Source organism: Pelecanus crispus, chromosome 2 (assembly GCF_030463565.1).
Source record: "Pelecanus crispus isolate bPelCri1 chromosome 2, bPelCri1.pri, whole genome shotgun sequence".
Lineage (NCBI taxonomy): Eukaryota > Metazoa > Chordata > Aves > Pelecaniformes > Pelecanidae > Pelecanus > Pelecanus crispus.
In genome coordinates, this window is record NC_134644.1 from 46693290 (window position 1) to 46708868 (window position 15579).

Below are 15579 nucleotides of genomic sequence, written 5' to 3' on the forward strand. Positions count from 1 at the left end.
TAAGTGTTTATACTTAGATTAAAGACAGCATTTGTACAGCATATTTTTATATACAATACCCTTTTTAAGGTGACATAGTGTAACAAATGAAAATCTAAAGGCAATTTGCAAAAGACAAACAGAACAGCTTCCAGTAACTCAGTAATTATATCTGCATATTATTAGTGCACTCCCCCTGTAGATCAGTACTGCTACTTTTCTATGTTTTTCAAAGGCATGCATTCACTCTCAAAATTATTTTACTGTTTTACTTTGTAGCAACAGTGACTGTAGCAAGGAACATGCCCTGGAAATGCACAACTAACTATATCAAATGTCCTTTGCACTTTACAAAACACAGCCTAAGCCACGCCACATCTGAAATTCTGAGCTACTGATCCACAGCGCTATTTCCTGAGCAGATGTTGTTCATCCCTTTTCGCTAAGATTGAATTATACTATACATGCTGCAGAAAGGTTAGCTGTAGAGAACTAATCCTGCAGAGATGTGGTGTACTGTCTCTGAAACACTGCAGACTCTCTTAGTGTCTGGAACAGGAGTTACTGCCTATTGGCAAATTAACACCCTATAAGACTATTGCTCCGAAATAGTCTTATAGTATAAATAGTAAATGTAGGGTAATCATCACTAAGAATGTATGAGGGCAATGATGGCAACTCCACTCCTCACCACTCAGACAGCAGGAAATCACACACGCAGGCCCTTCTCCTGCCTGTTTTCCTAGACTGTTATACCATACAGGTGACTTTCACAAGACTTCAAAATGACAGAATCTACCATTAATGTCAATGGCATTACAGGAATTAGTTTTCAATTAGTTTGCCATGATTACACATCTTAGTCAAACCTATGGTGACCGGCATTCAGTCAAAGAACAGAAGCACAGCCAAACGTTTGCATACTTGTATAGGCAGGCAGAAAACAAACATTCACACCCCCCATTTCCTGAAAGGTGACAGAACTTTGTAAACACTATCCTGTCTTCCTAAGTTAGCATACAAAATAACTTCACTAGAAATCACATTCCTACTGGTTTTGACGCTGTATTGTATAACATCCCGGCAGATCTGCAAGAGTTTCTGATGAGATTCTCCAGTGTCCCTCATTTCCAGGTCAAGAATCTGTTTCAGTGTTTCGGGGGCTCGCCATTCACAAACCTAGTGATGGGGAGGAGGAAGACACCAGCAATGAACAGGTTAGCCAAGAGGAAGAGGTTATAAAGTTACAAGGTAAGCACCACATTCAGCACTGGTTTCACAAAACTGCCCACTGCAGGGCAGCATGCCACCAGAAAGTATTTCGGGTAAAGTGGTCTCGGGATCTTGGTTTTATTGTGTCTTGGGCATTGCTTGACCATAAAAATTAGAGTAGGGAATGCTGGAAGGCAGAAAAGCAAGAGGCCTGCAGGTCAAATTCTGCCGTTCACTAAGGATTTGTAATAACAGCATTTTTAGATGCTGTTCTGCCAAGGGGTGGGAGCAACCAGTGCACGCCCAAAGGCAAACATGATTCATTTGCAACTCCTCTTCCCATACAGCCTCTTAAGCAGGGGTTCTGCAAAACCCTTAGCCATCTCATAATGTTGCTCTTTCACACCGGTACTGTATCCACTGTTCCTCCTTCTCCAAAACCAGTCCCCCTGAGGAGCAAACAAATAACTCCCCCCACCTCAAACAAGAAAAACACTACACCCATTTGTCATCTCAAAGAAAGTGACCATTGTACTCCAAGATAAAAAAACTCATTATTTTCTGGCAAATATGTATGCTAATTATGTTATTGAAAGGTTTTATAATATGATCTTTCTTAATTTGTAAGGCTGTCTCTTTATTTCAGAGCCAGGCACAGACTAGAAGCAATTTTGAGGCTACTTAAAGTGCAATAAAATACAGCTTAGAAAAAAAAATTGATTTACTATTCATTATCTCTGTTACAAATTCTCAGCAAGACGCTATGGCTTTACCTTTCCTGTTACATCATCAGCTTTCTGGATGACTTCTTCCATTATAATCTTACAGGCCTCTTCCACAAACTTCTCTCCTGCTTTTGAGTCCATTATTGGACCATTTAGGATGACCCCATCCACCAAAACAGCGTTATTCTTCTTCTTCTGGAGCATCTCCCGTTTGCAAATACCAACTGTAAAATAAATAACTCACCATTAGAGCAAGGTCTGGACAACAAAATTATAGACTAAACAAATATTCTTTCATTGCTGAAGATTCAGTCAACTTAAGGAAAAAATTCACATGGACTTTTCACATGTACAAAAACCCTAGATTTTGGTGGAAGAATCTTCATAGACAAAAAACTCTGATATGTTACTTCAAACCTAGATTGTTATTAGGTAGATAATAATAGCCTACTGTATGGCATCTACTGCTTTCTGTAGCATACAAAAGCATGCAAGGTACCTTCCAAACACAGAGGAAAATACAGTTCTGGCCTAGAGCATGATACAGCTGCATAAACAGAAACAAAGTATGCAAGATAATAGGCATTTTTCTTAGCTGAAAATGTTTCCCTCCACATCATCCCTCCTACTCCCCTTTTTTCATGAAATAATTTTCAACTTCATTTCCCATATCTTTATGCTGCTCCTTCCCACCTGCCAGTCCTATTGCTCCGAGTCTTCTGCATCCTTTGCAAAGTGTTTCACTGACCCACACTCCATGAAGGTAAAACCTTTCAAGATTGATGCCAATATCACATACCTGTACTTCTCTCCTTTCTGCCCTTATCCTATTAAGTGCCCTCAGTCACTAATTAGAGTAATTTGCTGTGCAGATTATCTTGTTTATTCACTTCTCCAACAATGATCTCTTTCCTCTCCCTCACCTTTATCCACGAGACATATTCTCCTGATGTGTTCCATAAACACATTGCTACTTCCTCCTTTACATTACTTCTGAAAGCACATCCAAGATGCTTATAAGACACTGGCCAATAACGGCAGCCATGTATCTATTCCATGTATTGATTTCATATGGCAAGATCAGGACTCCAGTTTTAATCAACGTGAGGATAAAGATGAAAGTGAGACATTTGGAGATATCAAGGAACAGACATTTGAAACAGTATAGCGCTGAAAGGAGAAATGGTAACTACCATATCCAAATTATCTGGGTCACAGGCAGCATCTGTCCACTGATCTCGCCTTAGAATAGCTAAGATCTATGAAGCCAGGCAGCACTGCCTTGAAGGGCCTTCTTCATCTACAGTGAGGATGGTGGAAGGGTAAAGATGTATGAAGGAGAAAGATCTACGCCCAAAACAACTTTATCTTCTGATTTACTTTTTGCTCCGGTTACAAAGTACAGAAGAAGGGTAGCTCTTTCACAGGTCTAAACAAACAACCGGATTTCCAGAAGACTGCCAGACCCTGCAGTCTGACACATTCATCATGCTTATCATAATTACTGTTCCTCATGCGCAGGAGGATATAGAAGAACAACAATGCTGCCTAGAAAGGATTGCTACCTTCCAGGTCCATTGACTGAAAGAAACCCTGTCAATCCCATGAGCTTTTATTTACTGATGACTCAGAGAAGCTATTCAGTTCACTTTCATTTATCAGGAGAGATATGCCAAACAAGACAAAATTCTAACATGAGATGGAACTTCAGGCTTCCCATAACACTGATGACAAAACTGAGACCCCACCCTCTGTGTTTCTGAAATTACTTCTATTTTCAATCCAAAGGGGCAATATACTAAATTTTGCTGAACAGAGTAGCCTTCTACACATCGTTATAGGAGAGGCATAAACGTTCTTGTGGGACAGACACAGAACAAGCAGGTAAACAGTATTACATCTTCAAAAGGGAAAGAGGGAAAATCACAGACTTCAAAAATGACAACTCTCATCACGCTTCCCAGCACACCACAGCAGAGGCACTGTACAGAAACTGCAGCTTTGAAAAAGTCTTAGAGGTTTCTCTCTGAAAACACAAGCTAGTAGGTCAACTTTACAAGACTTAAAGCACCAGGTATTAAAAAGGAATTGGAAGGCATCAGATCTTTGGGCAGACAGAACAGGGACTATTTTTGGATTGAGAGTTAGTTATTTGATGCATAAACAGCTGCCTTAAGCACTAACTAGAGTTTAACATAAACACAAAAGAGAATCTCAGCCTCGACATCACCTGGAGATGCTACCATCTCCATGTATGTCAAAAGTGGTTTGTTTCTATGGAAGAGAGGACAGGATCTAAAAAAAACTATATGGGAGATTAATATCTATCGCAGAGCACAGATGTTGATACTTCCTTTGGTTACAGGAAGAATAGACGGTGGAGCAAAAGAACTCACTAGCTAGATCCAGAGCTGTGCAAAAGCTTTCTGTTTATATCTCCATCAGCCCTATTTCTGACACTTTTGCACAGAAATGTGATACTAGTACTTCCATGACTTTACAAGAATCTCTTCTAGGGATTCTGTGAAAAGGAAAAGCAGAACTTTACATCACTTTTTCTATCAGGTTTTTAGGGGGCTGGGTCATGGGTCTAACAACAGATCCCTATTTGAAGCTGGTCTGTTCACCCCTACACGCGGTTTTACAGTCTCCACAGGACATTTTGTGGAGCCTGAGGAAGAAGACTTCCTCTGAAAAATGGGTGATAGTCTACCCCTAGTCCCAATACATCTGTGTTGGGCCTCAGGCAGCGTCTATGAAAGAGAAAAGCAAAGCAGAGGGGTCAGAAGGAAGGGAGGGAAAAGAGCCTTCATTTCAACAGCAGTTTACCTGTGTAAGGGTCCAGCAAAGAGTTCAGAACTTAGCCCACATTATATTTCATCAAATAATACAACTTGCAATTATTTACCACTTTCTCAATAATTTTTTTGTTATCACTTACTATTTCAATCTGAACTTTCTGAGCTAAATTCTCCTGGAACATACCATAAGACTATTACTGGAAATTAATAGGAACAACTACTTCATAATCAGCAGCTAAATCAAGCCCCAAACATACACAGTTTCTGAAGTAAAGGTCTTCAGTTTTTGCAAACCACTGTTGGATATATACACTACTCTCATCCCTCATGATTTTACTGCAAATCCTGTGACACTTAATCTTCTACTTATAAGTGTCTGACTTCTGGAGTTCTTATGAGAATCCCAAACTCCTCTTTGCTGAAAAATAAGTCTGTTTTCTCTTGGTTGCAGTAAAAACCTTGAAGAGGAAACTAAGTCTGAATTTCCATTACATTTTTTTTCTTTTTAAATCACATTTTTAAAAGATCCTATGTCCCATTTATTATGTTTTAGGTGGGTGAACCTCCAGAAAGATTCAAGGTTCACTTTTTATGTCACAGTACCCAAGTTAAATAGCATGCCTTTAACACCTCAGAGCTCAGCATCCAAGCTAAGAAACATACACACTATCTTTATGAGCTGATAATTTGTGTTGTCTCTTTAAAATAAATAAATAAATACGAATCACACCTCAAATGCTCAAAATACTATTTTCAAGAATGTGGGGCCTTTCACCTATCTGTCTCAAACACACCTGACTGCACTAAGGGAATGTGTTCCACATGGAGCCCACTTCATAGAAACAGCATCTTGTCACATATACCTTTCTTGTTTTCAAACATGATAGGCAAACAATCTAGAGATGTGGCTGCAATAAATATATTCTTTTCTATTTAAGAATACAGAAACAGACTCCTAAGCAGACATAGAAAGCAGACTTCCAGAAAGTAGATCAAGTGCAATTTCAGCCAAATGGCTCCAGGCTTGAAACAGCACTAAAACTTTACCAAATGGAAGTGCTTCAGAGATTAAGGATTATTCACTGTTCAAGATACCATTCTGCAAAAAAGAAGACTCGATCCTGCTCCAATTGAAGGCAATTGGGCATTTAGCCACTAGCTTCAGCAGTGGCAGAATCAAGCCTGTAATTCTCACATTTCATCCTGAATGAAATATTCTATTACAGAAGCCTAAGGATTTCCAACCAGCATTTCATTTTTATGATCAATATTATTTTCCCAGCAGAAAACATAAATTAATTGGAGCTGAAATAATGTACAGAAAAATAAACTTTTTTTTTCAGATTTTTCTACAACTTTATGTAAGCACTACCAAGTATTTTAAAACCTGCATCTGTGTTTCATAAACATATAGAAACTTCCACTGCTAAATTCTTGCACTACAAAAAGAAACTGGAGCCTTGTACTTGGCAGATTCTGACAACATTTGGGAGCATAGAATAAAATGCCCAGAAAGATTTACTGCTCACAAGGAAAAGGCAGAAAAAGAAGGGGGTGGTTGTGAAAGAGTAGCTTGTGCTTGAATGCCAGAGCCAAATCCTGTTCGGTTTACACTGTACTAGCACCACTGGCTATTTAAGTGAATGAAAAAGGCTGGCCTTGACCAAAGGCTGATTTCTGCTTTGTAATAAATGCGATAATAATTGCCAGCATTAATCAGAAACGGATTTAAATTTCTCATTCTGTATGATCTAGTCGTGGTTCTTCTTTAAGAAGACCTCAGTATTTTCTTTCTGTGTGTCCAGCAAAAGAAAACAAGTGAACTTCAGTGTCAAGACTCCACACCACCATGTTTAATGGATTACTGTGGTGCCATATCATGTATCAAAGAATTAAAACACAAGCCTGTCCTGTACTATGCAGCTATTTGAGTCCCTTGGCATACATAATGGTTAAAGCCACTTCTGTTTCTTTAATCACTGCTTGCTGCATATCTATGACTGAAGTAAAGCCACTCCAGTTCTAAGGCAAAATACATTGTTTCTTAGTAAAGTGATTTCCCAGGCCTCTTGCCAAGTAAAGGAGGCGCAGGTTTCTTATAATCCAGTATTTAAGTTGACTTGGTGTACTGGCAAAGCCATCCACATAAAAAAAAAAAAGTAGGCACAGGTATAGTAGGGCTCATGCAATTGCCCCTGTACTACATGTTCCTGTTTTGCAGGCTTAGGGACCAGGCCTGCACACAGGGAACAAGTTGGATGCTTCCCTTCAGAATGTCTGCAACAGGCCCCCCGCACACAGGAATCTTCTGACTGTGAAAATGCAAACGTGACCTTTATAGAGCAGGACTCGACGAAAACAGAAGTGCTTGTGTCCAGGCTCAAAGGCCCCTCAATAGACTCTTTGAGCACACTGCTAGCACTAAATGGCAACACTACAATTAATGGGTCCTATTCTCCATCCCACACCTGAATTTCCCATTCTGAACAGAAAGGTTGGGAGGAGAGAGAGAAACCTGGAGAGGAGCCTCAGCAATGAGTTTCTGACAGGGAATGCAAGATCTGCACTAGGAGAGTGGTTTTGCTTTCAGAGATGTTTCCAGAGTCCCAAGGGGGCACCCTTATTAGTTGAATGCTCATGACATGTGCTCATTCACTGCATGCCAAGTGCTTGCTATACACAACAGTACTAGGCAGGATATGCTTAAAAAAAAAAAAAGCAGACAAAAATAAAGAAACAAGAATCAGGAATTTTTATGCAGCCAAACCTCAGGAATTGATGTTAATATTTAATGATGACTTCTCAATGCCCTAACCAATTAACTGCAGGAATGATTCATGCTGTAACATTTCCAATTAGGAAGAAAGGTTGTGGAGAATTGGAATTCACCTTGATGAGAAACTGAGGAACGTCAGATGTCAACTATGAAATGGAAATCCCAACTCCCTGACTCCAATGACACTCTCTCAGTTCCCATGTTCTAATTTTTAACATCTGCAAACAGCATAGGGAGCATCTGAGAAACAACATGGCTTTTATTTTAATTAGAAGTTGCACATTGATAACACACATTTAATGAACATTCCTTTTTCTGGGGAAAAGTGAGTATATTTGCAACATCCAAGTCAATCACAGGCACCGTGCATGGGACAGGTACTATGCATGGGACAGCACAGTTAACAACTTCAGGAGTCTGAGTTCAGACAGAAGTGGCGAATATATGTGTGACCCACATAGAATATAAAGAAACCCTGAGATTTCACTGCTTCCCACTGGAAAAAAATTGAAGTGAAAAAACAATTGGGTCGCTTTTCCAAATGGAAGTCCTGCAACTTGATTTAAAAGAGTCCACGACAGCCTGTAATTTCATGCAAGAGCTATATTTTTAGTCATAACATAAAAACAATTTTTAACTCCAGTCTTTCAAGAATCAACTAAGGAAACAGTAATTCACTAAACCTGAGTTTTCTGGGATTCAATACAAGCTGAAATGTAAAAATTGATGAAAAGTCTAAATTTCATTTTAGGAAGTTTTACCTCTACATTCAAGTTACAGTCAAAACAACTTTTTTCCTCTCACTTTTTCTTAACACAATAAACACTTCCGTATTTTCTGTTTCCTACAAAGGATTTCCAATTACTGCTCACTAATTCATGTCTACAACATTGCTCTGAGATATGCCCTTAGTTATTAACATAGGAAAGCTAGTGCATGGTAAATCAGGATGTAACTTTCCAGCCCACTAGGTCCTCTGAACTAGTTCCTATGTAGACATTCATAATTTATTAGCATATTATATATAGCAAAGTAGTTCAATCCACTTTCAAAATGGAGCAAGCTGCCTTGCATTATAACTATTAAGCAGACTATTATAACGCTGCTGGTCAAATCAGCAGAGACCTGTCACACAGATGAGGGACCCAGCAGCGCTCTGGACCCATCACTTCAGATCATGCCTGCCTTGATTTTCCTATGTGGTTTGGGAAATCACTCCTGAACTGCAAGAGGCCAAGCTGCTGGGTGACAATACACCATGGCAAGTCCTAGCAGAAGACACTGGCAGTTCTTTTTAAGGGCAACAGCCTGGATGATGCCTGGTAGAAGCACAGAGCTGACCGTGTTATACATGCTACGGCTCACCAATGAGACTGTGTGCCCCAGCAAGGCACCTGAAAGAGGCCCAAACCAAGTCCCCACACCACCTACAGTCTGACTTCACCCCTGATCCCAGTCTTCCATTTTTCTTCTAAGGCAGACAGAACACGGATAACTTATTTTGGGTTTGGGTTTTTTTTTTTTTTTGACCATGCCAAAACTTTAATCAGTCATTTGAGATCAGCATTACCACTGCAAACAAATACCAGGTACGTACCACATTTGTTGCTTGCTCTTTCCCCCTCAGGCAGGTGTAACAGCTTTTCAACATGATATATTGGCCCCAAAGGGGGCTCAATAATGCCTGAACAATGGAGTAGATCTGCTTGAGAAAAATGAGTTTAAGAAATTCAGTGAGACACAAGCTGTCTTGTAGTGTAACTAGCAGAGGGACATCAAGCTGCTTACAAGACAACATTTCCTGTTGAAACCCTGACATTTGCCGGTGGATAAGATCATATTTATGAGGCTTTTCAGCTTACATAAGGTGAGATGTGACAAAGGGCAGGGACATCCAAGCTTTAGAGCCAAAAGCTCTTCCAAATTATCTAGATTTAACCGGCTACTTTGTAGAGTTATTGCTACTTTGCTGACAAAAGACCTTGGTCACTAAGAACAACTTTCCTCACCATATTTATGGCACTGAAAAACCTCTGGTCCAGTGACTTTTTCTTTAGAGACACCTCATTTGCTGACACTTGACAAGTTTTTCATTAAAAAAAAAAAAACAAACCCAAGATCACATATACTCAAGAAACCGTTAATAGAGATGGACATACATACATTTGAACCAGGTCAAAGTCACCATTTATTACCCTTAGACTAGCCCTGACAATAATCAACAGAAACAACCTCCACTGACATGCCACAAAACAACAAGCATTTGCCTTTTAAATTTATTATTCCCTCATTGCACATGTATAAACCCCATTAATGTTAAAATAACTCATGTGCACAGATGGGAGAATAAAAAAAAAGGGGGGGGGAAATGGCCCAAATTTAGCCATGTCCTGCTGAGTATCCTTGAGCTATCACTGCTTTACAAAAAACTACCTCCAATAACCTCTACAGTTTGTGACACGAAACAAAGCAAAAAAGGCCATAAGAAATTTAACTTTTGATTTTTGCAAAGCCTGAAGAGGTAGTTTCTGTAAATATTTGGGATGAGCATTAGGACTGACTATGTCAGATCTGACCATGGTAGGGGGGCGAAGTCAGAGAAATACAAAGACATGTATTTCAATGTGTCCGTTGTTTGTGTCTTGAACATGTAATAAATGCTTATGGAAATACAAATGGTTTCACAGAAGCAGGCTGCTTAAAATAATTGAGGGCAGGGAAATGAAGGCACATGAAATCTAAACTGTTTAATAGGCAATGATAGCTGAATCAGTATGCAACAAGATCTCCCAATGCATTAAAAAGTGACAATTCTTGGTTGTATAAGTGACAGCTTAAAAGATGCCTTAATCAAGAAAGAAAATTATTTATTGAACTTCTCAAATGTCAAATTAAGCTTCTTCACTAAGCGTTCATTAACTGCCAAGAAAATTCTTATTAATTTTAAAGCACAATGAATGCACTCACACAGAATGGCTTTATTTGATGCAAACTTCATTTCTTGCAAACCTATGTTTCCCTTCCCCTGATGAAGTAGTAGTAGCAAAGATCCTAGTATCTTTTTTATCAGATTTTAAGACACAGGAGAGATCCTATCCCTCTGCTCTGACCAAAATACTAACCCGAGTGTCACATTACCAGAGCCTTAAAGTCACTCTAACTTCCAGTATGTTTTACCATGCTTCACATTACACCTGTTTGAGATGGCAACACAGCAACATCTTACATGAAATAAATGTTTGCTAACTCATCTCCCCAGTCTGCTGGCAAATACAAACCACGTAACGCCCCAAACTTAACACATACACATTGAGCAGCCAGCAATTCAAAAGTTAAAAAGCAGCATATTGCATAAATGCTGGCTGCTCCCTTCCTCTTGTGGTTTCCAGCTCCAACTCTATTTGTTGTACTTGATGAGCTAGTAACAACTTGCTTGAGACTCTGCTTAATAGACTCAGCCTTTATGCCCCACAAGGGAACATCTCACCTATTTTTTCTTCTCCAAATACAAAACTCTGCAGGCTTTCTCCCTGCCAAAACAACCATGAAAAGCTACTCTGATGCTAAATGACTGAAGGATATATGCAGTTCAGACACATTTCTGCAGCTAGGAGTAGGAATCTACAACCTGGTCCCCACTCACACATGGGATTTTGCCATCTTTTGTGTTAGTGGAGGCATAGCCTAAAGAATCCTCTTATCCATCCTTGCACAGTCAGTAAGGCTGCCCTTGTGGACAGTGGTGATAATGTCTGAGAGAAATTAGGCTCAATTAGCAACAAGCAAGATGAACCTCACAGACGCTCACTTTCAGATACACTAAGGGTGTTAAAAATCAATGTCACTGCCCAAGAGTGCTCCCACTGCATTCACAGCTACAGCAGCCACTGCAAGGGCAACTCTATGCACTAGGAAATGCATCCCAGTCTCCACTGCAACTGTGTCCACTTTGCCAGCTGCTCCCATTGCACAAAGCAAACACAATACTACTGCGGCAACAGGCAAATGCCCTTTGGTCCTTGTCTCCCAGATGTTTTCCCATACAACTTTAACAAGATCCAGCTAAGAGCACATAAAATCAGTACCGAAAGGACAAAGACTGCATATACCAGCCCAGAAAGATCTGGTTTTAAGTGTGGATGCACACTTGCTGGAAAAAAAGCTTTCTGGAGGCAGCAAAGACCTTAGCACCTCAAGAACATGAGCCTCATTTCTCCAATGGCTCCGAATAACAAGCAAAATCTTTCCCCAGATCCTAAATCCACAAATAATCAGGCTACAATCAACATTCCCAGCAAAGGCTACAGTGCAGCCCAACTTGCTTCACCACCCCACTGAAGTTCATTCACCAGACAGAAAATACAGCAAATCACCAAAGGAAAAGGGAAGAAGAGGGGACAGGGAGACTAAAGAATTTCTAATGAGAGGAAAGCAGGCAGAAGTTATAGATGCTACTCCTGAGGAAGGCAGAAGGACTGAAAAACCTGCAGCAACAAGGGTGGGGATCGTATTATCCCTAGACTCCTTCTGTCTGTTTTGGAAGGAAATTAGACTTTTGGTAGCATACTTTGGGCAGTATTTGAAGAAGAAAACTATCACTCAGCTGAAGGGAACACCAGGGTCTCAGTCTTAGTGACCACTGGAAGTTTATCTTTGGTGTTGTCTTGGCAGAGGATATTAAGATAAGCTGCATCTGAAGGGTATCACTTTTCAGAGCTGCTGCCACTCATCCAGTACCTCTGCTGCTACTCGCACAGTACAGCCTTAAGCTACTGTGCACTCTAGAACAGATCTACTGCATACTAGAGCTGTCATGTAACTTTACAAAGCTCATTCAATTTACAGCAGGTTAAGGCCTTATTTATTAAGTCCTTAACATTTAAGTCCTGGATTTCTTACATTCTCTCAATTTCAAACATATTATTTTTGTTTGGAGATTTTCCACCAATAGAGTGCTATTGACTTATGTCACCCATGAATGCAAGACACTGAACTTTTGGAGACAAGCTAGGAGACTTTCTCAACCTGGAAGGAAAAAACTTTTCTAGCATCTCATCCATGCTTAGGGTAAAACTAAAAGAAACCTACCAGATTCCCAGTCTTTCTGACTGTTTTTGTACGACATTCCCAGTTTGGGATAAGTGGAGAAACTCTTAACAAGAATATTGATCTTGTGGGAGGAAGGACTGCCATCTGCAAACACTTTTACTATTTTCTTACTTAGCAACCAATTTCTACTCACAAGATCAAGGAATTTCTCATTTCTTAACCTTGCAAATAATGGCATATCTAAAGCCTAAGCATACCACAATTTAGTCTCTTCCCATTTTCCAAGCTTCTACAGAAGTATCATTATTGTATTAGCCACAGGTCTTCCAGGCACCCAACTTTCATAAACATACGGTCAACTTTTATTTTTCATTACATAATGATGCAAGGCCTTCCTGTTAATGCAGGTAAACAAGTTAATTTGATAATACATTTATAAAACAGGATTAACTTCTCCCTTCCTGAGACCTTTTGCTCCAAGCAAATCACTGTATTGCCATGCCTGTTTTGTTCCGGTGCCTGGGGAAAAAAAAAAAAAAAAAAAAAAAAAAAAAAAGGCACCACTCTTTAAAGATCATTTATTTCAACAAAAATACTGTGCTGCAATGCTTTTATAATAATTGTTGCAAACTCCATACCTTATTGAACCGTTCTGGCTACGTTACTGCTGCACTTTAGCAAAAGGAGGTTACAGATACTCAGCGGGCAGCCCTTCTGCCCATCTCCACAGGTTACCGGGGCAGTTCCTGAACCGGCGGGAGCCCTCCACGAAGGCAGCCCAACCCCTCCCGCACCTTGGCTGCGAACCGACCCGGCCTCCCGCCTCAGCCCCGGGGTCCCTCTCCTCCCCGGGCCCGGTGATAGCCACGGCGGGGAGGCTCCGGGAGCCCCCGCACGCCGGCGGCCGGCCAGGGACGGGGTTAAAAGCCCCGAGCGGGGCAGAAGAGCGGGGCGCTCCCCTCCTCCCTGCCCCCGCCGAGCCCCTCCGCCCGCCCCAGACCGCGCCGCCCCGGCAGCCGCAGCCTGAGGCGCGGCGGGCGGGGGCCGCAGCCCCGCTGAAGCTGGAGGGGGGAGAGGAGGGAGAAGGCGGCTCTAAGCCCCGGCAGCGTTTACCCTCCATCTCGCCGGGAGCCGGGTGCGGAGCGGAGAGGAGGGGAAGAGGCACCTCCCCGGCGTGGCCCTGGCCGCTCCCGCGCCGAGCTGTCCGGTGCCGCGCCGGGGCCGAGCCGAGCCGAGCCCAGCCCAGCCCAGCCCAGCCCAGCCCAGCCCGCAGCCTTCGCCCCGCACACACCCGCAGCTGCCCGGCCGCTGCCTCCGGGCCGCCTATTAATACCCTGGGCGCCGCTGGCCCGCCGCCAGCCGCCTCCTCCGGGGGCACGGGGGCTGGGGCACGGCCGGGGGGGCGGGCAGCCGCCCGCCGGGTTTTCCTTGCCCCTACGTGTGCGGGGACCAGCGGCGGGGAGCCTGCGATAAAGAAAGAAGGAAGGGTTTTTAATGCCCGGGAGCAGCCCTCCTTCCCGAGGTCAGGGGTTCGTGGCCGTCGCTGCTTTGCGAGAAGGGTTTTGTTTCGGTGCCTCAAAAAGCCTGACCCGGTGCCTTAAAAGCCTTCCCGGGGTGGTGGTGGGGGGCGGCAGCAGGCGCCGTCAGGTGGTCCCTGCAGGCAGCTGCCTGGCTGCCAGACCCCCGCAGCCCTGCCTGCGCCCTGCCGCTCAGCAAAGCCCGCCCTGGCACCGCCGGCCGCTCAAGGCTATTTTAAAGCCTCCGGATGACTCGTGGCTGACCTCCTTATCCCAGTTTATTCCAGGACACCAGCCCCATCCAACACTTATTCATAGAATGCTTTTGGGTTGGAAGGGACCTTGAGAGATCATCGAGCCCAACCCCCCTGCAGTAACACAGGCCGCCTTAATTCCCATCCCCCGGATTTCCTCGTAATTGCTACCTTTAAAAACCAACCAACCAACCAACGAACCCACGAAAACAAGCTTTCTTTCTGACAAAAGGCATTAGCGCTGTTGTCACAGGAAGGTCTGAAAGTGTCCAAAAATTAACTACCAAAGCCCCCCAAACCACATGTCTTCCATTAAAGTTCAGGCCTGATTAAAGTTTGGCAAAGATTTTTGGAAGCTGGTGAAATATTCAGGCGAGAATCAAACGTTTCTTCACACGTGGTATCCTAATTTTCCTTGTTTGTGAGGAAACAAATGTAGCCCTTTTCTAGCTTCAACTGCAGCCTCTACTAAGTCATTAATAACTTCTATACCTTGCAGAAGGTAATTTTGTAGCCCAATAGGTATCCTACACTGCAAGAGATAAGTATTTGAACTCATTGTCATAGATAAAAATGGTAGATATCACTAAATTAAAAGTTTGTAGGTGCCTGGGAACAAGCGATCGTGGCCTGATTGCATTCATCATGGGTAAACAAAGGACAGCCCCAATCAAAACTATGTACTTCTGCTGCATCAATAGAGGCAATTTCCACAAACTGAGAAAAACAGTAAGGGGAACTGACAAGGCAAAAAGGTGAGAACACTGAAAAAAGGGGCTCTCTTAAAGACTCTATTAAATGGCCAAACCACTATGATTTTGCAATCACAGAAGGCAGTAACTTTCCCATAAGAGCTCAAAGGTGGCAGTTAGAAATAAACTAGGAAACAAACAGAAACTATATAAATTACAGCTGACATAAATTACAAGTTACAATATCAAAAATTGATAAGGAAAGTTAATAGGTAGGAAAAAAACTGTGTTTGAAAGAGCTAGACAAATTAGACATTTTAAGTGTGTTAGGAATAAAAGAAAACCCAGTGGTGATTCTGGCCCATCAGTAAATGCAGTTCATAAGTGGACTTGTCCCAATGTGGAAAATGTAAATATGTTCAATAAGTACTTCTGTGCTACAAAATAAACAAGTAGATGGATCTCAAGGGGACTATGAAGAACTGCTCCAGCCTGCTAGTAGTTAAGAAAGATAAGAATCATGACCGTTCTCCTATAAGCAAACTTAGATAACTTTTACTCCCAGTTCCAGAAC

The 15579-nt window shown here is 42.0% G+C and overlaps 1 protein-coding gene across 1 annotated transcript in view; it reads right to left on the reverse strand.

Annotated features, from left to right (window-relative positions):
- Positions 1 to 12618, reverse strand: part of GADL1 (glutamate decarboxylase like 1) — an 82897-nt gene extending 70279 nt beyond the window's left edge. Inside the window, exons 1-3 of the mRNA XM_075705002.1 lie at positions 12582 to 12618; positions 1965 to 2140; positions 1032 to 1158 (exon numbers count right to left, since the gene is read on the reverse strand). Of these exons, the coding sequence (XP_075561117.1) occupies positions 1032 to 1158; positions 1965 to 2140; positions 12582 to 12618 (340 nt within the window). The remainder of the gene's footprint in view (positions 1 to 1031; positions 1159 to 1964; positions 2141 to 12581) is intronic.
- Positions 12619 to 15579: the final 2961 nt, after the last annotated feature.